The 26,394-nt window shown below is 40.4% G+C and overlaps 1 protein-coding gene across 1 annotated transcript in view; it reads right to left on the reverse strand.

Moving 5' to 3' along the window:
• LOC135085621 (uncharacterized) overlaps positions 1 to 26,394 on the reverse strand; it is a 79,846-nt gene that overhangs the window by 2,576 nt on the left and 50,876 nt on the right. The window contains exons 31-48 of the mRNA XM_063980396.1: positions 26,257 to 26,358; positions 21,672 to 21,821; positions 19,823 to 19,965; positions 19,213 to 19,404; positions 18,682 to 18,786; positions 17,788 to 18,005; positions 16,821 to 16,994; positions 16,191 to 16,296; positions 15,610 to 15,702; positions 15,078 to 15,181; positions 14,274 to 14,427; positions 13,693 to 13,748; positions 12,893 to 13,049; positions 12,180 to 12,306; positions 11,142 to 11,251; positions 10,531 to 10,692; positions 9,861 to 9,959; positions 8,077 to 8,164 (exon numbers count right to left, since the gene is read on the reverse strand). Of these exons, the coding sequence (XP_063836466.1) occupies positions 8,077 to 8,164; positions 9,861 to 9,959; positions 10,531 to 10,692; positions 11,142 to 11,251; positions 12,180 to 12,306; positions 12,893 to 13,049; positions 13,693 to 13,748; positions 14,274 to 14,427; positions 15,078 to 15,181; positions 15,610 to 15,702; positions 16,191 to 16,296; positions 16,821 to 16,994; positions 17,788 to 18,005; positions 18,682 to 18,786; positions 19,213 to 19,404; positions 19,823 to 19,965; positions 21,672 to 21,821; positions 26,257 to 26,358 (2,340 nt within the window). The remainder of the gene's footprint in view (positions 1 to 8,076; positions 8,165 to 9,860; positions 9,960 to 10,530; positions 10,693 to 11,141; positions 11,252 to 12,179; positions 12,307 to 12,892; positions 13,050 to 13,692; positions 13,749 to 14,273; positions 14,428 to 15,077; positions 15,182 to 15,609; positions 15,703 to 16,190; positions 16,297 to 16,820; positions 16,995 to 17,787; positions 18,006 to 18,681; positions 18,787 to 19,212; positions 19,405 to 19,822; positions 19,966 to 21,671; positions 21,822 to 26,256; positions 26,359 to 26,394) is intronic.

Here is a 26,394-nt window from a genome sequence, read left to right on the forward strand (position 1 = left end):
GGGGGAAGTTATAAGGTGAGGGGGGAGTATAAGGTGAGGGGGGAGTTATAAGGTGAGGGGGAATTATAAGGTGAGGGGGGAAGTATAAGGTGAGGGGGAGTTATAAGGAGAGGGGGGGTTATAAGGTGAGGGGGGAGTTATAAGGTGGCCAACCGGTCGATCGCGACTATTAGTCCAGTCGATCGTGGCAAGGCAAAAAATACTATATGATTGTGTTGTAAACTATGCTGTTTAATTTAAGATTTCAAGAAGTATGTAAGTGGTAGATTGCCCAGGGTTTTGTTAGTAAACAGTAGATCTTATGTCTAATCAAGTTGGCCACCCCTGCTTTATACCTTTTCAGTATCATTGTAATTACCCACTCATTAAATAATTTTAAGTATTGTTGCAAGTGTATTGTCGATGATACTGAATGAACATTTTTTTCCTTTCTTTCAAATATAAGGTGAGGGAGAAGCAGTGGCGGCGTAGCATGGCTTGGCACCCGGGGCGGTCACACCCCCCCCCCCCCCCCATATACACTCAGCGGCACGGAATTTGGCCCAAGCCTAAACAACCAGATATGAGGCCAAATAGGTGTTGTATACCTAAGTTTTGTGTGACATGTTAACAGAACATTTGTTTTTGTTAATTTAAGAGGCTAGATTAATAAAAAAATGCGTCTGTTTAACTTTTTTGACTCTAGAAACGCATTTCGTTGTTGGAGCGTAAAGAGTACGGGTAAGTTTAAATTCGATATTAAATGTTGTAATGGTTTGGCGTTTTGTTTTTTGTTTCTAAATTAATCTTAGGGTTATTCTCGTTTCCATAATTTGAGAATAATGTCCATTATTTCAGCTCAAGTTGCTCAAATAGTGTTGCTTAGAAGTCAAGGGTGTATGCAGCGGGAGATGGCTGAAACTTTGAATTTATAGCGTACAAACTTAAGATACACGTTAAAAAAGCATGACCAGATCGCCTTTTACACAAGAAGACCAAGAAGTGGGGAATTAAGGAGTAAATCAGCTCGCGATGACCCGATAATAGTGCTTGCAATATCAAGAAATCGGGTTCTCACTACGTTTGAGATACGCCAGCGTTTATAAACAGCAAGCCCAGTGAATGTTAGTGAGCACACAATAAGAAGAAGGATGGAGGATCATAACCTGCATACTCGAAGACCAGCTCGAGGACCAGAACTTCTCCGATACCTCCGCGAAGTGCGACTTACGTTTTCTAGAGAACATGCAAATTGGGCGCAAGGCTAATGGAGTAAAGTTCTATGGATCGATGATTGCAGAGTCACTTTAAGAGCTCCAGACGGCCGTGGAAGTGTATAGAGAAGGTGCGGAGAAGAGTTTCTACGCAAACAGACAGTTTTCATAAAGAGTTTACTCCATTAGTCTAACGTACAATTTGCATGTTCTCTAGAAAACGTAAGTCGCACTTCGCGAAGGTATCGGAGAAGTTTTGGTCCTCGAGCTGGTCTTCGAGTATGCAGGTTATGATCCTCCATCCTTCTTCTTATTGTGTACTCACTGACATTCACTAGGCTTGTTGTTTGTAAACGCTGGCGTATCTCAAACGTAGTGAGAACCCGATTTCTTGATATTGCAAGCACGATAATCGGGTCATCGCGCGCTGATTTACACCTTAATTCCCCACTTCTTGGTCTTCTTGTGTTAAAGGCGGTATGGTCATGCCTTTTTAACGTGTATCTTTAGTTTGTACGCCATAAATTGAAAGTTTCAGCCATCTCCCGCTGTATACGCCCTTGACTTCTAAGCAGCACTATGTGACGCGCCCTGCGACGCATCGACAGCCCTAGCACCGAGCGCGGAGATTTTGACAACCCTACGGCTGCGCGGCCGCACGCCGCACGGACCGAGCTAATATAAGAGACGGCGGCGACCGCGGGCGCCTAGCATTCGCTCGGGAGCCATCGCAACAGCCAGACGATCGCGCGCGCGTCTAACTTTCCCACGGCTAATTGCGCAAGAGTCCCTAGCGAATAGCTACCCTCACTGTTCCCACTAACCTGGCTCGATAGGACTTTCTGCTCGCGCGGTTTCCGCGACACGAGCGAACCATCGCTGCCTGTATTCACATTCAAATCCTTACCGAGTGCATGCTTTACTCAATCCCGACCTGCGGTAGCAATCCCGCTGCCACCCTTCCTGTAATTCCTCCCCACTCGCCACGTAGGTCCCAAGCCTTTTACCTTCGGTGCACGAATCCCCACTTCGTTGACCTCGGTTACCGATTTGGGAGCGAACCATCCTACCCCCCTAGTTTATAAGTATCCAAACTAACACTCGCTAAACCTCGCACAGGGCGCCGCCCCTCTCGCGGATACGTAAACCAGTCTCGGGACGCGAACCGGGCGCGTCGCTATCCCTCTTCTTGTCATAGTAGATTTGCAATTGTGGAATAACTTACTCATTGTTTAAATAATAGTAATTTAGAGTCAGTGAAACTAGAATAAGTAAACTATTGTGGAACCTGAATTATAAGTGCCATTGTGTTATTGATTGTGCGTTTCCTTGGTCGAATATCCCTGTAGGCATCCTGGATAGGTACACATCCCTCATCGCAGAAGGCGAACTGGGACTTAGTACTAAACAGCGGGGTGTCAGACTGAGCTAGCTTAGACGCCCCGTTGCAATGGCGCCCAACTAAATAACCCACGGAACCTACAGGGAACACCAGATCGCTAGACACAAGCGAAAGACCAAAAGGAAAGCAAAACTTGGCACCAAGTTGATAATCACACATGTCAGAACCGACATCTTGGATATACAAACTCAAGAAGACAGAACTTGAGAACGAGTGCAAAAGAAGAAACATAAAAACGGAGAACAGAACCGTACAAGAACTGAGACAGAACCTCACAGAAGTACTCAGAACCAAGTAGTCCCATCAACCAATCCAGTCCGCCAGTAAATCCTCCGAAGAACAGTCTAACAGTGAGTCAGAAACCGATTTCGAAGACACAGAGATGCACCAAGAACAAGACAACGACAAACCAAACATGTCATACACCATGGATCAAACTGAAAACATAACGGCAAGATGGAACCTAAGTTTCGACACATACAACGACCCGGTGGAGTTTTTAGAGCAACTGGACGAACTAATATCGTCGAGCGAGGTCAAGCCAGATAAAGTGCTCAAAGTGCTCCCCAGATTCCTGAAAGGTAAAGCTGTGCTGTGGTATAGAAATAATAAAAACTCGTTTACTACATGGAACGACTTCATAGATTACTTCAAGTTGACATTTGTGAGCCGTGACAGTGACCTGTTAGCTAAAATAGTGAACTATAGGCAACACCACCGCCAAAAATTCACAGACTACCTCATTGAAATACAAACACTCATGCGCAGATACGCAAAAATGTCAAAAGAAGAAGAACTAAATAGAATCTACGAAAACATGAACGCAAAATACAAGTTTTATATCAAGAAATCAGAAGTCGACTCGATAAGCAAATTAATACAACTGTCAAACGACTATGAAAATGTCACAGCAGAACGTCAAACTAGCTTCACAGAAAGAGAACCACGAAATGATCACCACGAAACAAGCACAAATCAAGGACAAAAGGAGACGGCATCATACATACACAATTACAACACAAATACTTGCTGCTGGAGCTGTGGAAAACACGGACACTCGATGAAAGATTGCAGAAGCAAAAAGGTACTATTTTGTAACGGTTGTGGCAAGATCGGCAAAATGAGTAAACAATGTTGTAAGAAAACAAGTGAGTACACACAGTCCATGACAATAAACACAAATCCGCAACTTCAAGATAACCGTCCCTTCGTAGATGTATCGATACTAGGCGAAAAATATCAAGCACTCGTAGACACCGGCGCCACAAGATCATACATCAACGACCAAGTGTACAGTAAATTCGTGAAAAGAAACCTGAAACCGAAAACAGTAAGCATAACAGCTAGCATGACAGATGGGCACACAACTCGAATTAAAGAAGCACTAGACTTGCAAATAAATATAAAGGGAAAAACAATCAACCACCAAGTGTTATATCATCCACAAATTAAGAGCATACTGATAGGCATGGATATATTGAACAGAATAGGAGCCAAAATAGAATGGCCTAAAGATAGTTCCAAGCAAGGGGAACAAGTGGGAACAACGTCAAGAAAAACTACAGAAGCCAACATCGTACCTACATACGAAATGGCTGAAACACCGACAAGCAAGAAAAAACACAAGATCAAACTCGCACACGAACTTGAACTCGAAAAACCAATAAAGAAAAAAGACTATTCACGGAACCCTAAAAATCAAGAAATAATAAATAAACACGTAACACGCTTAACACAAGAAAAACAAAAAGACTGGATCCAAAAGAAAATTCAAGAACTACAGAAAAACGGAAACAAAGATTATAAAATGTCAAATAATAGTTTATACAGGAAAATAACAAATCACGCTTACGGACCAAGAACAGAAGCATCACCAGACTGGAAATTATGCATAAACAACAATGAAAAACACCGGATTCTCAAAGAAAACCACGATACACCAACCGCAGGCCATCTAGGAACAGCAAAAACACTGAACAAAATATCACAGAGATATTATTGGCCCGGTATGTACAGAGATGTGTCAACGTACGTCAAGAACTGCAAAACCTGTCAAGTCAACAACGCACGCAAAACCTGGAGCGTAGTGTCTACAAACCCGAGTAGATCACTACCTATATCATCAAACCGGTCCACTGACTGGACCGAAATCCTCGATGTCGACACCGTCGACCACCCACAAGACCTGGATCGGCGCGAGTCCGGCCCTGGAGAGGAGCCGACCCGAGCTGAGGACCAGACCAGGAGGCGGCCGGGGAGAAAGAAGAGGCGCGGCCAAATCCAGAACCAGCTGAACAAGGCTAGTAACATTTACTCGTAGTTTAAACTTAATACCTAAGCTAGGTTTCAAGTACAAAGTACAAATTGTTTATTACCTAATCTGTTCTCGTTTAAGTAAACTCATCAGCATTTCAAAACAAGTCAATAATATATAAGTATTAATTAACATTACATAGTAACCCTGTATAATCTAGATCATCCAGTTCTTGAATTTAATCTCGTTAAATATCACATATCAATAACCTATAAGTATTAATTAACATTACTTACATAGCAACCCTGTATAATCTAGATCATCCAGTTCTTGAATTTAATCTCGTTAAATATCACATATCAATAACCTATAAGTATTAATTAACATTACATAGCAACCCTGTATAATCTAGATCATTCAGTTCTTGAATTTAATCTCGTTAAATATCATATATCAATAACCTATAACTATTACAAAGTAGCCCTGTATAATTTAAATCGTTCAATTGTTCTATTTAATCTCGTTAAATAACTATCGACCCAAATCGCATTGTTATTTACTCGTAACTCGCAACCTAAACTCACATAAATAACAAACCGGTTTGCTACGCGTCAATAGTACTACCAGTTTCTCGATAACTTTTAAATAGTAAACAAACATTGTAAGAACGATTCACCGAGCGAGCTCATTTGCATATTATCAGAGAAACATGTATTTTTCTATTCGCCACGGGCGATCAACAGCGCTCGCTTACTAGATGACTCATAAAGTCATAACTAGATTTTACCTGCCTAATGTTTGCGCGCCGCGTCAGGCTGCATTGAGCAACTTGAGCTGAAGTAATGGACATTATTCTCAAATTATGGAAACGAGAATAACCCTAAGATTAATTTAAAAACATAAAACAAAACGCCAAACCCTTACAACATTTAATATCGAATTTAAACTTACCCGTACTCTTTACGCTCCAACAACGAAATGCGTTTCTAGAGTCAAAAAAGTTAAACAGACGCATTTTTTTATTAATCTAGCCTCTTAAATTAACAAAAACAAATGTTCTGTTAACATGTCACACGAAACTTAGGTATACAACACCTATTTGGCCTCATATCTGGTTGTTTAGGCTTGGGCCAAATTCCGTGCCGCTGAGTGTATGTATAGCTCGGGGCTATGGCACCCCAGAATGGTCAGGTCTGGTGTCCCCCAGGATTTTTGGGTTACCGACTTGAAAAAAGATGTTAGTACGAATCAGCTATAATGATACCAATCGCACCCAAGTATCATGATCTTTATCATGCAGATGCGCCAGTGAGTACTAATCTGCGCGACTTTTGTCACCCCCTGATGCCTGGCACCCGGGGCGGACTGCCCCCACCGCCCCCCCCTTACGCCGCTACTGGGGTTCTCCCCATTTTAACTGGCGTTAAGTTAGAGAATGTGCAGCCTGTGTATGTGTAAGATGATAGAAAGGTCGCGGTCCGCCGGGTCGAACATGTAGTAGCCTGGGAGGTTTAAGGTGAGTTATGAGGTAAGGGGTAATGTAAAATGTGATAGGAGGGAGTGTGCAGTGAGGAAGAAATGTGCAGTTAGATGAGGGAGGAATGTGAAGGTATAAGGTGAGGATAAAGTAACTTCCTGTTAATTATCAGGTGATAGGAGGGAGAGTACAGTATAAGTAAAGAGGGAATATAGGAAAGTCAAGGAAGAAGTGAGTAATTGTAAAGTGAGGGAAACGGTAGCGGTCCGCGGGGTCACGGTAATAATATCATACAGTATTGTAACTTCATCTAAACCGACGAAACGCGAGCTTTCCTTCGAATTTCAAATCTCGGGACGCGGTCGAGATGAAAAAATTAGGGGTGTCGCGAATGTGCCGAACGGACGTCGATGGCCTAGTGTTGAAAATGACTAAGGTGATTGAATTTGACTGACCGTCATTTACGGTCAAATTTGTCAAAAACTAGTCATTAACTGTCAGAAGTGATCATTTTCAGTCAGTTTGATTTGAAATGAAAATGATATGTATAAAACCAGCTTTTGCCAACGATTTCGCCCGCCTGAAATGAAAGTAACATGCATTAAGTACTTATTATGATTAGTAGATTCAAAATTATTTTTTTAAATAAAATCTACTAATCACAAAACAGCACGCATTTTTATCCTATTTCATTCACAAAGTATTTTGTTTGTCTAAATGAAAAAAATTACAATCACAAAAATAGATAGAAATTCTAAGTAGACAGATGTAATTACAATGGGTACTGTAGGTGAGCAGCCCTATCGTATGTTGTCATACCGTGACGTCCGCGGGGCTGTTGACATTTATTTCAAAAATATGGCCGAGTTGGAATACTGTATAGATAGTATTACCGTGGCGGGGTCGAACATGTAGTAAACTAGGGGAAAGTTATAAGGTGAAAGGGGAGGTGTAGGTATAAGGTGATAGGAGAAATGTGTAGGTATAAGGTGAGGAGAGAGTGTGCAGGTGTAAAGAGAGAGGGAACATGCAAGGTGATAGGAGCCTGGGGGATGGTTATAAGGTTAGGGGGAAATGTATAGGTATAAGGTGAGGGGCGACTGAGTAGGTATAAGGTGAGGAGGGAGTGTGTAAAAATACAAACTACATGCAGTTTGTGGAAACGAGGATATGTGCAGTTACAAGTTAAGAAGGAACACGTGCAATTGCTAATGAGGGGGAAACGTGCATGTATAAGCTATAAAGGGGATGGGGAAGCGTAAAGTTATAAAGTGAGGAAGAAATGTTAAGTTACAAGGTGAGAGATCAAAATCAAAAATCAAAATCAAAAATATTTATTCAGTTTAGACCACAAGTGGCACTTATGAACGTCAATAGAAAATAATAAAAAAAGAAAAGGTAGCCCTTATGGGGCACTTTACATGTCTCCTTATCTTTTGGGCCCTACCAGCGCTTCGAGACAAACATATGGCAAGTGCTGAGAAGAAACGCCGGAACAAACTTAGTCACCACTTATTGCCAGGAATTATCTAACGGTAAGAATAGTCAAATTTAAGTAAGAAAGTGTTAAGTTTAAGGTGATGAGGGAAATGTTAAGTTACAAGGTGAGGGGGACGTCTAAAGATATAAGGTGAGGGGGTAAGTGTTAAGTTATAAGGTGAAGAGGAAGTGTTAAGTTAAAGGTTGAGGGGCAGCAGTTGAAATTAAAGTTAATGCAGTTAGAAGTTAGGGAAAACCGTGCAGATCTTACCTCTTGGAGTCCTGAACAGTGCCACGGCAAAATCACCCTTGCCGGCAACGAACACTCCGGATCTTTCTTCGCGGAAGAATTCCGTGAGCTGATAACAATATAAATATCATTATAGATGATAATCATTGAGAACCACAGTAATGAAATTGATGCTTTAACTCATCACCATCAGGTCATTTACTCCACTGCAGGAGCCCGACCCTCTCTAATGTACCAGAGGCAAGAGGATTTGTCCTACACTCCCCACGCTGGCCAGACGGGTTGGGGAGGCCTGATGCTCGACTAGTCCTCTTTTTCATCATCAATCCTTAATTTTTAAGTGACCCCTATGGTAACACAACAGGAATTTTGTTTTCATAGGGGTCACTTAAAAATTAGGTAACACAAAAGGAATTTTGTTTTCATAGGGGTCACTTAAAAATTTGGGATTGATGCTGTAAACGGGCATAAGTCGTCTGGTCAGTGTGGGGAGTGTAGACCAAATCTTTCATTTGCCTCTGCTAAAGAGGGTCGTGCTCCTGCAGTGGAGAATAACGCCCGCATTCACAAACGATGCTTGCTTGAGTGAAGCAGCAAATCGAACGCACAGCGTTGAATAGAGCTCTGTGATTGGTTCGTGTGTCACGCGCACTGCGAGACCTTATAGTAATGTATGTGAATACGGGCGTAAGGTTGAGTTGCACCATCTTACTTTAACCACAGAATAATAATAAGTACTACGTACAGAAGTTTTACTTCGCGAAGGTATTTAAAAAAATGTATGCTCAATGTCATTAACAATATGGTGTAATTTAGCCTGTCTCAAGAGTCAAGCACCATTTTGTTGACAAACGTCAGTGATCGGCACTGCGCCGAAGCTATAGGGCTGACTTCGGTAAAATGATGTGACGTGAGGTGCCAAACTGCGGAAAATGGCGGAGGAAATACATGATTTAGCATGAATTATCATGAATAATAGTAACTACTTATTTACCTCTCAGTGTCTTGAGGTAACTTAAAAAAGTACATTCTGTGTTTTTATTATTATTTAGGCAGTTAAATACTGCACAGTATTTAATATTGTACACCATTTTCTTTATTTTCTTCCATCATACACAAGAATACGCGTGCGTGAGTCAATGTTCGCTCGTATGCGAGGCCTTGTCGAATAGTATCCTGTAGGTGGGCCATCGTGCGTGTTTTGTTTTCGATGTAAACTCGCGGAGATGAACAGGCCTGCTTTAACTTTGACAAACTTCAAATATCTGTAAAACTCCATACAAAAAGCACCGGTTATTGTGAATGTTACGGTTAATAAATAAGGTGGTGCAACTCAGTCTAAACGACCTGATGTTGTAGACATCTTTAGTAGGGATGTTATGGATATGTAGTTTCGGTTATGGATACGATTACGGATATAGGAACAATATTATACCGGTTATGGTTACGGTTACGGATATTTTTTTTTATTTCAGATATCCGAAAGCTTCGGTTACGATTACGGATATCTGTGCTTTAGAATGCAATTTGCAATAGTTGTCCAACACGGATTATTCGTGGCTGCACACCTTTACATCGAATAAAAAGTAATAAAAAAATAAAAATTGATACTAGATAGCATTATAAAGATAAATCAGGCTGTTATGCCTTTACATAAAAATGCTATACAAAAAACAATTTAAACTGCCTACATCCGACACTATTCGAATCGGTTACGGTTACGGTTTCGGATATTTTTTTATTTCGGATATCCGAAAGTTTACGGTTACGGATATCCATAACATCCCTCCCTGATCTTTAGGTACCTGTGTCAACAAGTCCATATCGACGACTCCTTGTTGCCGCGCCTTGAATACCACCACACGGCACACGCAGTTGCCTGGGGTATAGAACTTGCGCAGGATCTAGGAAAAATACATTTTCAGGGTTACGCAGTTTTTGTCTTGCGATAGAATGTCCAAGTTAAGGCCTATTCAAACCTGAGCGATATTCGCTGCCGCTGTGGGTAGAGGTACATACCGCGCGGGTTTCACTCAGGTATTTAGTATCAAGTACCGCGGCTAGAGTGTTTTCTCTGCCGCAGACGGTAGCGAATACCGCTTAGGTCTGAACAGTATTATTACCGCATACTCACTGGGTTTTCTCTGCCGCAGACGGTAGCGAATACCGGTTAGGTCTGAATAGGCCTTTAGGACGATAACTCGCGGTACAGAGGGCTTAGTGTGAGTTTACACCAAACGAAGTCACAAGCGAGCGCGTCAAAAAAATATACGAGGATTTTAGTTCTTGAAAGTTTCCGCTAGGGGCGCTGTACAATCCGTCATTCATTTAATGTCACTTATACGCAGTCGACATCGAATGCGCTTGACGTAAACTTACACTATGCCCCCTGATGTTGATATAAGCGCTTCATAGTCCTTCGAGCCGGATATGAACCAGCTTTAGACTTGTGGGATGACTTGTCTTGATTATTACCTGTTGTATGGACAGTATCTTGGACGAAGGCTTGTAATGCAGGTAACTGTCCTGGTAGAGCTGGTCCCCGCTCTCCAGGATCTGGTCGAGGGTGGACGAGCACCAGCGGCAGACGTCCTCCACGCGAGACATCGCCACCGCCATCACAGCGCATGGTAGCGCCTGGAAAAGTTCAAATTGTAAGTAAATGCGGATGAAAAATGTCCTCGGAGGATGAAAAGTGGCCCTGGAAGATGAAAACCAGCCGTGGGGAATTGCCTTGGAGCACAAAAGTGACTGTAGGATGCAATATGGTTTTGCATTGCGTTTTTATGATTGAAAAGTGACCTTGGAGGATAAAAAATGGCCTGTAAACGAGGAAATTAGTTCTTTGGGTATGAAATACATCCTTGAGGAAATGAAAACTGGGATTGGAGAGTGAAAAATTGATTTGGAGAACGGAAAATAGGCTTGGGGGATGAAAAATTACTTTGAAGGATGAAACTGGTCTTGGAGGATTAAAAATTTCCTTTGTAATTAAAAAGAACTGATAAGGTGATTGAAGGAAGGTGCAGTGGAGATGATTGTAGTGTAAACTCTTTGATAATCTAAATAAATTAGTCTTCATTTACCTGGTTCCCGCGAGACGCGTACGGGAACTTTCGACACGCCATCGAGTGTTGAGCGGACAGGAACTGAGTCCCGTCGTTCAGCACCAGCCAGCCGCTCGTATTGCGTTGCCCTGGACCATAGACAACATAGATTTCGATGCATTCGGATCCCCCTTTTTCTCACTGGGCATGATGCACCCAGAAGGGTGAAAAATTTTAGAGTAGAAACTATTTTTTTTTTAACATAGCCGTCTTGTGTAATTGCTAAGAACTTCAATAATTTTACAACTAGGCTTTTTCTAGAGAGAAAGGACTCCCTTACAAAAACACAATATTAGACATGAGCTTAAAAAGCAGTGCACGTGCGAATATTCGTAGACAAATTTGGTATTGAACAAACCTGTATCTTTGGATGTGGATGCCATGTTTATGAGAATTATAATCAAATTAAAAGTTATTGCTGAAATTTCATTTTTCAATTTAGGCTAAAATTTTTCATAGAAGATTAAAAAAGTCATAGATGACGTTCGTCAAACATTTAAAAGTAAAATTCTGGATAATAAAAGTTAAATTAAAAGAGGCTTCATAAATTTCGAAATAAGTGCTTTATTTCGAAATTCTGACAATAACAGCAATTTCTGTCAAGCAAAAAACAATATCGAACTGTAGAATCTTTTAACCAAGCACAAAATAATAGCAAAGTGCCGAATCTTTTAAATCAAGCTCAGAATCTTTCAACCAAGTGCAGAAACATCAACCAAGCAGCGCTATACCTTTCAGCCAAGTGTTGCATCTTTCAACCAAGCTCAGAATCTTTTCGCCAAGTGCAGAATCTTTCAACCTAGCGCAGTATCTTTTAGCCAAGTGCTCAATCTTTCAGCCAAACGAAAAATCTTTTAGCCAAGATCCGAACTTTCAAACCAAGCAGCGTTATACCTTTCAGTCAAGTATACATAGAATCTTTTACCCAAGTACAGAATCTTTTGGCCAAGCTCAGAATCTTTTAGCCAAGTACGTAATCTTTTAGCCAATTATTACTAAATAGTCTATTAAACATACCTTTGAGTTTATTCTGCTCCTTATCCAGTTTCTCAGCTGCGCGCTGTGCGTCGAGACAGGTCGCGCTGCCGGGCGGATGCTTGCGGTCGCGTTCGGACGCGCGCCGCTTGCTGCCGTCTATACCCACCTGTGGGAACGATGGGCTTTGTAAGGAAATTAGGTCAATATTACTGATAGATCTATTAAATAAAAATGAATCGCAAAATGTGTTGGTAAGCGCATAACTCAATAACGCCTGCACCAATTTCACCAATTTTTTTTTATGTTCGTTGAAGTCCAAGGATGGTTCTTACGGCGAGAAAAAATCGAATAATATCCGAAAAAACCCCGGGCGAAGTTGCGGGTGGAAAGCTAGTTGTCAATAAAATTCTTTTAGATAGTAGAGAAGGGCGAATTTTGTGGAACCAAATACTTATTTCTCATTTTGGCGACTTGGTTCAGTGATATCATGTTTGTAATATTCCATATTCCATTAACTTCATTTTCTTCTTCCATATTACACTGTGCAACTTTTAGCTTCTTCATAAGGCTTATAGTGAGCTGTAAAGAATAGTAAAGGACTATTCCCACCTCTCGTTCCCACCGCTGCAACTCCTGTGTAGCCAGGATCTACAGCTTGACCGCCAATAACCCAACCAGTGAAGGCCAAGTTTGTCCGGGGGGAAGTTAAACTGTCATTGGACCCGCAACGAATAGTAGTTACTAAACCATACCTTGCTCGTAGCGGGCACCAGTTTGACTCCCGGCGGTGCTCGCACCAGCGGCGGGTCTACTCCTCCCAACTTCTTGATGGGCTGGACGACAACCGACATGGCGTATAGCTGAAATTCGTGCTTAGGACGCTCTGTTACTGGCACGTTTTGGAGGTAGCTGGAACAAGGTTATAGAGTAAGAACTGTTCATCATTTCATCAGCCATAGGACGTCCACTGCTGAACATAGGCCTCTCCTAATGATTTACACATTGGCCGATTTTTACGGGACTATTTTCACCTCTCGTTCCCACCGCTGCATCTCCTGTGTAGCCAGGATATAGCTTGACCGCCAATAAAAACCCAACCAGTGAAAGTAAAAAAAACAGGATTTCGAAACTAAGGTTCGTCTTCCATCCAGTGCAAAGCGGACGACAGGTGACCAAACAAAAAGTTAAAGTCATCATCATCGTTTCAGCCACAGGACGTCTACTGCTGAACATCCAATGATTTCACGATTGATCGGTTAATAGCGGCCTGAATCCAGCGCCTTCTTGCTACCTTTGTGAGGTCATCTGTCCACAGAACTGACGGCCAATGGAGCAGCAAGGTTCTGGAGTACCCGTACTGGCGAGTACAGCGTAGGATGTTCAACCACAAGGTGGACCCACGACCTCATAAAGGTACCTAGCAGGGAAGCGTTGGATGCAGGCCGCTACAATTTCAATCTGGAAATCATTGGGGGAGGCCTATGTTCAGCAGTGGACATCCTGTGGCTGAAATGATGATGATATATTTAGAATATCTTGTTGAAGAACTTACGCGAAAGCCATCAGTTTCGGCGAAGTGAAAGTCAACACGCAAGCGGCTCCATCATCCTAAAAAAGTGAAAACAATCTTGAGTGAGTGAGCCATTAAAAAATCCCGCGCGCAGACGCGTTGTCAGTGTGTTGTGCCGCGCGTGTTTTCTATACAAACTGAGGACCGTAAAACTGCGTACCGCGGCGGAGCGCGGCGCAGTGTGATAATCGCCTAATTTAGTAAGAGCGTGAGTAGGAAGTGAGTGATTGAGTGAGTAAGTTGAATGAGTGATTGAGTCAGTTTGTAAGTGAGTGAGTGATCCAGTGCTCACTCGGTTTAAGTTATATGAGTGATTGACGCTGGCAAGGCCCAAATCCGGATTACAACTGTCAATTTGAATTCAGTTTTAGAAATATTCAAAATATTCGATGCATTTACACTTTAATATTGTTTAAATAGTCTTATAAACAGTATGAAAATGTAAAAACATCGAAAACCGCAGATATTTTGACCAAAAACATATTGAAATTTGACAGTTGACAGACAGATTTGGATTGGGATTGAATATAGAAATCCAGCATAAATGGGTAAGTGAGTGATACCTGAGCATCGATCCTTAGACCCGTAGGGCCGCAAGCGTGTGGCTCCATCATGTAATACGCGGGCGAGCCAGCCACTCGCCATACGGCCACCGCGTGCGGCACTGACCATAAGATACCGTGGGTATGCGCCTCGAAGAACCGCTCTAGCGCACATCTGAGGTGATAGAGAAGTAAATGTATTGTAACATGATGATGATGATGATGATGATGATGATGATGATGATGATGATGATGATGATGATGATGATGATGATGATGATGATGATGATGATGATGATGATGATGATGATGATGATGATGATGATGATGATGATGATGATGATGATGATGATGATGATGATGATGATGATGATGATGATGATGATGATGATGATGATGATGATGATGATGATGATGATGACGATGACGATGACGATGACGATGACGATGACGATGACGATGACGATGACGATGACGATGACGATGACGATGACGATGACGATGACGATGACGATGACGATGACGATGACGATGACGATGACGATGACGATGACGATGACGATGACGATGACGATGACGATGACGATGACGATGACGATGACGATGACGATGACGATGACGATGACGATGACGATGACGATGACGATGACGATGACGATGACGATGACGATGACGATGACGATGACGATGACGATGACGATGACGATGACGATGACGATGACGATGACGATGACGATGACGATGACGATGACGATGACGATGACGATGACGATGACGATGACGATGACGATGACGATGATGATGATGATGATGATGGTATCATACCTTACGGTCAAAGCAGTAGGCTCCTTCTGCTCCAGTTTGCCCGAGAACACTTGCTCCAAGTCGTATCGAACGTAGTTCACGCCGAGAACGAAGCGTTTTAGCACCTGAAATTATTTTACACAATAGTTTTTCATCTCAATTTGTTTGAGGAATCGGGCGATACTAAATCGGTGTAATGTGCTCACTTTCATAATTATAATTATGTGCATACTCATTAACGGCACGACCTAGCCATCGGCTGACATTCAGCTTGTAAATAACTTGAAAAAATGCTGAAGGAGGAAGAAGAACTGCTTAAGGCGGGAATCGAACCCATAACCCTTCGCTTGCCGGGCGACTGCTCTTCCATCTGAGCTACTTAGACACTGGATGAACCCGTCGAAATTTTCAAGTGTAATACGCTTCAGTTCGGATTTTTATTTCAACTTATATAATTAGTTTGAGAAGCGACTCTTGAACGTTAAGAAATTGTAATCAGTCTGTGGGGTATCTAAAAATAATGCTCATATTAATAGAGATAATAAAATCAAACCTGTAGCGGTAGTAAAACGTCTTCTCCAGGACGAAACTCGTAACCGAGCGAGCCGAGCGAAGCGGAGAACAGTTGACAGGCCACTGCCATCACCTGGAGGGTTTTAAAAGGGATACCTTCAATTATCTGTAAATTACTATTTGAATTTGTAAATCTATTGACTGTTGTAATGAAAGAACAAGAAAGTCGCCTATGGCCGCTGGTGGCAACAATATCAAATACAAAGTTAAAATTCGAATGGTTCAAAATGCGCTGTGCATATAATCATAACGCCTAAAAACACATAAGCGCAAGAAAACTGAGGTACTTACTTCATAGTAGAGTCTACTTTGAAGTAAGTACCTCAATTTTGATCTACTTAGTAGACTATTGCCTCAGTTTTTCCATAGGTATACGCTCTAATAGTTGTCATAGTCTAACACTAGTGGTAACGTGGGTACAATAATATTGTGAAAAAATACTAAGTAAGATGATATTGGATGACAATGATTTTGCCACACTTTAAAATACTTTAGACGGAGCGCCTGAATGACGACTATTCATCCAGGCGTTATGTGAGTGCGTTAAAACAATCCCATCACCTCGTCCACGGTGTTTCTGGTCCACAGATGCGGACGACGCACGTGCGACATGCACGCGGCCACAATCGCGCCGCACGACGACTGCAGAAGCGCGTCACGGGTGAACCTGGTAATAGATAGATAAATACAAGAAATTGGAACAGCGTCAAATAGTTCATGACACTCAAAATGGTCAAAACGTTGACAATAAATCCAATAAAAGGTGGGTAACAAAGATGTGTTGTGAACCTTTTTACTACTTTGGGTCATTCATTAGTGGACGCTGACTGCACCTAAACTAAAAATTGTGTAATTTTTGTCCCTAAAATTGTGTACCTACCTACATAATGTCCTGTTTGAATTTCTCAGGTTTATTAATTACCTAAACTTTAGTCTCCAGATGTGATATCCGATTTAAAAAATAAATAGTCCAATACTCATTAATACTGGTATTTGCATCCCTGAATGTGAAAAATTTAACTTAACCTTCATTGATCAACATCATCATTGATGTTACAAATCGATAAGCATGAAAAGCATTGGGGGAGGCCTAATAATATGTTCAGCAGAGGACGTCCAGCAGTAGCTGAAATGATGATGATGATCATTGATGTTGAATTTTAAGTCAATTTTAAGACTATGAAGTCTTACTTCACAAGATCAGGAGGTCGTGTCCCTCTCAGTATGGTCCTCCCTCGCGCCGTCTCCACGTAAGCTGTGAGGACCTTCCACTCATATCCTTCATCAGGGACGGCTCCTTGAGGAGTCACCGCGCCGGGGAGCTTGGATATCTCCCAGAACACCTTGACTGCTGTTATGCCGTACCTGAATGACGAAAACAAAGAAGTTCCATTGTATTCTATTTTAATAATTTTTCCCTAAGTTACCTAAGTGATGTAAATAAAGACCAGTTACAAATTGGTGCTAGCGTAGGTAAAAACGACAGCGAATTAAGCTGTTATTGGCTCAGTTTCTTGTGCTGCTTCTCTTCAGCAGTAACTCAAATCATTGTCCTTAATGGGTGGATTCGACCAAATAAGAATAAATCGTCAGTTATTCGACATTTTGTCATTTTTTCCATACTGAAACTGTCAATGTGCCACTTATACCGGAGTTATTCTCGGATAAAAGTTTGGTCGAATCGGGCCTAAGCAGTGGTAGAGCAAAAATTAATCGAGAATATTGAGACGTGTAACAGGGCTCTTTGAAAGCCAAATTCAATGATAAAACATTCGTTTTATGGTGAAATCTTTTTATAAGTCATTTATAAGCCATTAAGCACATTAGGGGAATACCTACATAGAAGGATACCTATCTACAAGAAGAACACTCGAGAAAACCTATAATAATAATAATGTTTACGACCACCGTAACGTTTCTCTTAGTGGAGTGTTTACTTTAAAAGTTAAATAACAAAATTCGCACGAATAAGCGGTCTATCGAATTGATAGTAGAAAAAGATAACCAATAGTAGCTGGTAGGGTAAAAATATTATGAGACATGTAGAGGCTCCTTAAGAGCAAAATGACGATTTGTAAGAACTATTTATTAGTCTAAACAAATAAAGAAATTTTGACTTTGACTTTGACTAATAGACAAAGAAGAAGAATCTACTCACTTGTTAGAGCCAGCTCTGCCCAGTCCTTCCACATTAGCCTTAAACGTTTCAGCCAATTCCTCGATAGTCGAGAACAGAACTATGGCAGCCGCGCCACCGGGGGACGTCCGTCCATTGGGCCCCACAGAGTGCGGGTCCCATAAGCAGAAGGACTTGTCGTCCGCCGCTTTCCAGACCCCAACGCAGTAGTCTTTGGCGCAGAGGACTCCGTGCTTGTACTGATGAGAAGAATATCATCATCATCATTAATAAAGTCATCATCATCATCATCATCATGTAGGTCTATACCATTTTGATCACCTGGATTTGATCACCATAGAAGAAGATTTGATCTTCTAGGTGATCGTATCCATGGGTGATCAAAGGACACCAAAGTGTCGCCTGAAGTCCACTTTGATCAAATGGGTGATCAAAGTGGATAAATGCCTCCCCCAAAGCGTTGTCTGCATCCAAGTACTTCTCTAAATACAATCTACACCTAAGTTATACTCGGATTCTGCAAGTTACTTCTTAGTTCTATTCGAGTACTTGTACTTGCTAGAGATGTAGAGAGACGGTAAGAATAGATCTAAAAAGTAATTTGTAGAATCCCATCAATATTTCTTTAGATAATATGATTTTATATGGGTTTGGTTTGCCATTTAAAATCTAATTTACCCATCATACTATCAGTAGAACTAAGGAAAGCCACGAGCAACGCATGAACAAAAGTAGTAAGTACATCATCATTTCAACCACAGGACGTCCACTGCTTAAAGAGGCCTCCCCTGATGATTTCAATAATGACCGGTTGGTAGCGATCTGCATTTAGCGCCTTCCTGCTACCTTTACGAAGTCGACGGTCCACTTTGTGGGTGTTAAAAACAACCTATAAAAGAGTTAAAATATACTAACAGTTTCGAAGAACTTGTTCAAACCACGCCTCAGGTTCAAAACGCCGCCAGTCTCGCCTGCCTTGATGTCACCCATCACCGCGTTAGATTCTATCTCTGTCTTTACCTGAAAGAATAATATTATACTTTATTATTTATTGTATTTAATAAATAGCCTCTGTGGTCTACTGGGAACACTATCTGTCTCAGACCCTGGTTCGATTTCCAGAGGAAGCAAATTTTTTTGCTCGGTTTGGTTGATGTTAGGGCTTGCTAGCTACCTTACCTAAGTCTGTCGACATACCAACTATGTTAACTGAATAAAGAATTTTATCAAAATTCCAGAAACCAGAACTACTGACTCATCAACTAGATTTCAAAGATTTATATCCACTTACATTGAACATCGTGTAGTTATTTAATTTATTGCCTTAGTATTTCGAGCCCAGAGACCAAAATACCAAATCTAGATGACAAGGCAGATGATTTACTTCCTTATCATCTAGAACTTAGAAATCCCAATGGAGACCAAAAAGATCACAAATCAACTCACGTTAAAACTAGTGACATGGAACTGGTTTTCCACTTCATAAGGCTGCAATCTTGGCGGTATAGAGGCTTTAGACAGCGACATCGTGTACAATCGATCGCCATACTTCAGGATCGCGTCGATCAGTTCTGGCTTCCAGTAGATGTACGGCTCGATGTGGTCGACCGCTATGCCCATTATTGAATTCGCTGCGTCCTGTAAAAATCGTAGGAAAACACATTATAATTTACTGTCAAACGATTTTTTCTGCTTTAAGCCCATAGGTTAACTGGCAGAGAAGGCCCACTGGCATTAAGTTCGCCTTATGTACCAATTTTATGATAATAAAGACTAAATAGTTAAATGAATTAAATAAAATGATGGTATCAATTTAGATAGAAACCGGGGGTATGACGTATTCTATTATGTATCTATGAATATTTCATTGTTGCAACGATATCATCCATGTATATGCTTATAAAATAACACAATCAAAAATTTATTTACAGGATAATTTTAAATAAATTACTAAGCACCGGTAATTTTATCCTAAAATGCATCATTTTCAGTCTTTATTCTAAAAAAAATACATTAAAATTAGCCTGAAAAGACGTTATTAGAATTAAATACGAACCTGGTTATTTCTATTGGGCATATCCATAAAGTAGCTCTCGTTCTGAGCCACGTTGCCGCGTAGAGACGCCGTGGCGCGTCCCAGGCGAGTAAAGTACTTGCCAATGGCCTCGTCTTCCAGAGGATCTACTAGGACTTCGGCTTCTGTTGAGGTTTTAGGAGATAAATCAGTAGATAAATCACTAATTTGGTGAGAGTTGTTTATATTATATGGCTGGATATGTCAAAAATATCACTCGAGGGATCGAATCCGAACGACTGGGAAGGTTAACATTAATTTTAACAGCTTTGAGAATCAATCAGGGGGCGTATAGTTCCAAAATACTGAACTGTCCTATCCATGACATTGACAGTGGGGTGCCACCGTCAATACCGGATCGCTGGTTCCGATTTTTACCATGTTGGAAACCTTAGAGTTGAACGATGGTAGCGCCCCCCTGTCATTGAGTTTGGTGGGACAGTTCAGCGTGGGTCATCTATAGTGTGAGTTTACTTCAAACACATTCGATGTCGACTGTGACATTAGATGTATGACGGATTGTACAGCACCCCTAGCAGAAAGTTTCAAGAACTAAAATCTTCATATATTTTTTTAGTGTTTTTTTTTTTTTTTTTTTATGTGATAGGAGGCAAACGAGCAAACGGATCACCTGATGGTAAGTGATTAGTGTGCTCGCTAATGACGACGTTTGATGTAAACTCACACTAAGCCCTCAGATTTTAAACAAAGGACATTGGGAACTTTAATATGAGAAAATGCCCCACGGCGGACAAAGATGAAACGTATTTTATTTCAAAGCTTTATACTTGTAGGTATATTCACTTAAAGCGCTATGTTGTGATATATGGGAATTCTGAGATATGACGAGTCTAAGTTAAAAATATATTTGTCTAAAATGATTTGATATTTTTATATGTTATGTTGTTTGGCATTGCAGAGTAACCAATAAAAGTAAATAAAATAATATAAATAGATAAAAAATATAAATAAAATAATATAAATAAATAAAATATTATAAATACTTAAATTAATATTAGACAACATCTCATATATTACTCCAACCCAAAATAAGTAGCTAAGGCATTTGTGTTATGAAAATCGGAAACGACGAACCACAACACACCCAAACCAGAGACAATGTGAAAAGATCGTTTTCTATATTGTCCCGGCCGGGAATCGAACCCGGGACCTCAGGATTGGCCCGGCACACCTTGAAAACCGGTGTGTGCGCCTCTCCGCCACCGAGGTCGTAAAAAATGTTACCTAAATGTAAAATAAAATAAAATATTAAAACTTAATTTTTTCAATATTCCCATATAAGAGAGAAAAAAAAATGCACGGAAATTTATTGGATATTAGTATGTATCATCTGTGATAGGTTTCGTTTGTGTCCGCTACTTTTCGAAAAGTGGAGCAAAAAGTTCCCAATGTCATTTAGAAAATGGTAATTAAAATGAATATCGTCAAAATCTTTCAGGTCTTTTCGTTCAGGTTGTTATTGGTACCTTTAGTAACCGTACCACCAAACTTTTAATGAACTGTCGTATCGTAATCCGATTAAGTTTAGCTATCATAATTAAAAGGCAATATTCACATAACGCGCCAAAACTATTGACAATACTGTGTAGTTTTTTAATGCATTATTATTATTCACTGCTAAATTATGTTGCTGTCGCGCTCGCACACTCACTGCGGGCGCCCGTCGCACAGTCGCGACAGCAATATAATTACGCGCGAGCGATAAGGATGGGTAGCTTGGGGTCATTGGACGGGATTCTACGTGCTCACGGACCAGGCTTTAGAATAAAGTTTTCTTCTGTGTTTAAAAAAGTTTTCACAAGATTCTTACCCTCTTCGTCACCAGCGCCTTCATCCCCCTCCCCCTTGGCGGGGGGAGTTCGCTTCTCCTTCATGACAGATGTCAGCTCGTTGATCACCTTCACTGGGTAGAGCTTGTACGGGGCGAGGCACTGCTTCTTGTCTAGACCGCCTTGGAGAGCTGAGAAACAGAAGTTGGAAATGTTTTTAAACTCTGTGCAACGTAGACCTAAAGTCAGTTCGCCGAGAGTTGATAAAAAAAAAAATATATCAGAGGTTCTAAACTCATTATAAATTGCGGCCCGCTAATTATTTCTGTCGATATAATGAAAAAGTTGGTAGATTATCATAATTACGTCTTTTAAAGGATGATGGGCACAAATGTATGGAAAGTGGTACCCGCTCCAATAGCCATAACCAATATATATTTTAAAAGGCCTTTAGATGTAGGAAAATGTCTGCTATGGGGCCAGTTCTAATTCACGTTTTGAAAGCAGTATTTCCACTAAGTATTATAATGAAAGTATAACACAATCATCCATGTATACGAATATGTATTATGACTACAATCTATTAATATAACTAAAAGAAGCATTGAAAAGGAAAGCATTATACCTACGATGAACTACCCAAGCTATTAGCCCTTTATTCGCTTTCATCATCATCATCATGATCATTTTAGCCATAGGACGTTCAGTTCAGTTGAACATAGGCCTCCCCCAATGATTTCCACAGTGGCCGGTTGGTAGCGGGCGGCAGCCTGCATCCAGCGCCTTCCCGCTACCTTTATGAGGTCGTCGGTCCATCTTGTGGGTGGACTTATTGGGTCTTGTGGGTTTATTCGCTTTAGCAACTCATAATAAAACCATTAAGAAGTAATAAAACTTTAACTCCTTTATTAATAAAAGTTACACCCTAGTTAACTCTGGCTTAAATTGTTATTTGGTATGGAAATGTCATTTTAATCCAAGGTTCTCCCTAGGTGTAACTTTTTATTAATAAGGGGGTAGTACCAGGCCTGTTCATCTCCGCGAGTTTACATCGAAAACAAAACACGCACGATGGCCCACCTACAGGATACTATTCGACAAGGCCTCACATACGAGCGAACATTGACTCACGCACGCATATTCTTGTGTATGTTGGAAGAAAATAAAGAAAATGGTGTACTAAATACTGTGCAGTATTTAACTGCCTAAATAATAATAAAAACACAGAATGTACTTTTTTCAGTTGCCTCAAGACACTGAGAGGTAAATAAGTAGTTAATATTATTCATGATAATTCATGCTAAATCATGTATTTCCTGCGCCATTTTCCGCAGTTTGGCACTTCACGTCACATCATTTAACCGAAGTCAGCCCTATAGCTTCGGCGCAGTGCCGATCACTGACGTTTGTCAACAAAATGGTGCTTGACTCTTGAGACAGGCTAAATTACACCATATTGTTAATGACATTGAGCATACATTTTTTTAAATACCTTCGCGAAGTAAAACTTCTGTACGTAGTACTTATTATTATTCTGTGGTAGTACTTCTTTAAATAAAAATATTTATTTCACAATTATCCCCATCAATAATTATAGAGTTAAGGAAGGATGCTGGAGCAGTAAACGCTTCCTGCCTCGCATAACCTAAGTACCATACGATGGACACGTATGATACTTCTTCTTCTTCCTCGGTCCCTCACTGATGAGGATCGCGACCACAGATAGTGTTCCTCCACAGACTGCGGTCATAAGCTGTGTGGACCGCACGATGCAAACTTCCGCCCACCGTCTTCCTCACCACGTCCGACCATCTCGTCGATGCCCTGCCCCTGCCCCGAGCGCGTCCCCCTTCATACTGTATGATACTTAGGTTACACAAAAAGTATCTTTATCTTCGAACGCAACCAGATCTGAGGCTGGTGGCCATAGTAAATGTTGTTCGTCTTGGTAAGACCTTTCAAATGACACTACAAACATAACTATTGGAGCCGGGTATCATTCTGCAAAAAAGTATGTATATCTTCGTACACAACCAGATCTGAGGATGGTGGTCATAGTAAAAGTTGTTCATCTTGGTAAGACCTTTCAAACGATTCTAGACACATATTTATTGGAGCCGGGTACCATTTTGCCCATTGTCCTTTACGGGAATTATTCCGGTTAGGGCATACGTGGAGATACGGATCAAACACGTGGCGTCCATGTGTTGGATAAAAAGTATATCATTATTATCAAGTGGCTTATAGTGTATCCCCATGTTGGGCAAAGCCCTACCCACTGTCATACCATTCATTTCGGTCTTATGTAAAATAAATCTAAGGTAAGTGCCCCCTACTTCGGTATATTAAGGCTCTTACGACTTTAACACTTTATTTAAAAATAACCAAGCATGATATCAGTATGAAAGCTTTTGTATGCTAAACTTTGGTCTTTTGACAGTAATTTAATACATAATTTATAGTTATATAGTTTAAACTTTTTTTTATATTAATTGTTCTGCGGACCTCTTGTTTGGATCCTGTTTCGTGACAAAATTTTGCTCTGTTTCTAAGTTCGTGAACTCATGTCCCCTATTTCGGGATAAGGTTTTATGCATACAGTTAGGATAATTTAATAATGATTAAGGGTTTAATAAATTTAAAAACGATAATAAAAATTTAGAATAAAATAATTGTGATATTGACGATATTACTTAACCTGAAATATTCATAAGAAATAATGTGAGTCTAGTATAATATTTTGATTTGTTAATTCTAACAATATGTGAAAATATTTATATAATCATTAGAAATGTAGGGGGGGGGTACTTAACCCCCCCCCCCCTACATTTCTAATGATTATATAAATATTACTTATCCCCCCCCCCTTCGTACCCAAAAATTTTTGATTTGTAACCCCCACCCCCGCCGCCTTCTCCCCATAATCCCACCCCTGGAGCTGTTTCAAGTGAGGGTAGCCCCCCCCTCTGAAAATAACCCCAGATACATAACAATGACTCATAATAAAAAGTAAGTAATTAATTAATTTCTTAGGTAGGTAAGTATTTAAAACTAAAAAATATGTCGATTTCTTTGATGGTGTGTGTCATAAAAGTACCTAACACCATACATTAAATATATCACGAACTTGGAAAAAAGTAACAATAATACGGTTCCTTGTTTCGTGATACTGATTATTCCAAATTCCCCAAGTAAAATTCATGGATTATTGTCAAAATGTGTCAATGAACTATTTATCTATCCCATATACAATACAAATAAATAAAGATAAATAAAAAAAATCGAAATAAAACCAAAATTATGCTGGTACTACTTATGCTAATTTATCTTAAAATTGGTCATATTATGTGAACTTCAAACTCGTGTCATATAAATTCTAGTGAACGAAACATATACCGAATTTAGGTCATGAGAAACTTAAATAAATGCATTATTTGTTTCATAACTTACATTTAAATTATTATAAATAATTATTTAAAAACCAAGCATCAAAATGTTATCCATAATATCCTTGAATCGTTAGTGTCACGAAATAGGAGACACCTGAAAAATAATATGTACGCTATTTCGTGAGTCAATTAATCGCAATTTTAAAGGAATTCTACGTTTTCATATAACTTTTTTCTAAGCCAAATCAATTGTCAAGGAACACATGAAACCACTATTACAAGTTTTATTTAAATGGAAGTTCCTTCGCCTTTTTATAAGCTTAAGATGTTGGAGCGCTAACCTTACGGTGAGAGCAACCTTTGCAAGCCGCACGGCTGTTTTTGGCTCTCTGAGAGTTTGAAGCTTGGTATTGCTCTCATTTTTGGCGCCACAATGTTGGTACTTGGTTTTCTAGATAGCTTAAATAATAGAGTTTTTGTAGTAATGAAGAATTTTTATAAATAATATTCCATTTGCTTATTATTTGGACTAGAAAAAAAACTTACGAACTTACGTACTATCACGAACTAGTAGCCGTTTACCTTATTCCGTTTCACACATTGCGGCCCGCCGACCGGGGCGCTTGACGACAGCTGCGTGGCTCGTACCATGGTACTCAGTGCGCGTTGTGACAAACGACGCCCGCCATACAGAATAATTAAGCGACAGTCGCTATACATTTCATAATATTTATCAACTCTCGGCGAACAGACTTTACACACTTCTTATGTGGCATACAAGTCATCAGTAGAACTATTGATGTTATAATTATCAAGTTGAAATTATCCACTCCCTGTGCAAACGTAGATACCTTTTGTGCCCAGTTGCTCCCACTTAACACCATACAACGACTCTATATTGTGTGATGGAGTACTGTGTTGGTAACAAAAAGTGTCTACGTTTGCGAATTCCCTTACGGGATTATTCACACTTTATTTCCCACTATCTGCAATCCTGTGTAGGGATAATAAAGCGGTGTTTAAATGCAAACAAAAATAATAATTTGGACCCCAATAGGAGTCTTATTATAATAGACGTGACAACCCAAGAGTTCGGGTGAAATGTATGGAGCTCTATACGTTACACCCGTACTCCTGAGTTTTCACGTAACTTTACATAGTAGGAACGCATATTCGAACATCGACAAGTTTAACGCTTGAAGTCCAATAAAAGTTAAATCAAGTCAAGTGAACTTACTGAGTTTGTCAATGAACTCCGCAGGGCTTGCAAACACCATTAGCGCGGGGCAGGACTCTGGCGGAACGAATTCTGGCTCGGGCTCTGGCTTCTCTTCACCCTCTGAAAAAACAAAAGGGTTAAGACCATAGCAACAAT

This window comes from Ostrinia nubilalis, chromosome 29, assembly GCF_963855985.1.
Source record: "Ostrinia nubilalis chromosome 29, ilOstNubi1.1, whole genome shotgun sequence".
NCBI lineage: Eukaryota > Metazoa > Arthropoda > Insecta > Lepidoptera > Crambidae > Ostrinia > Ostrinia nubilalis.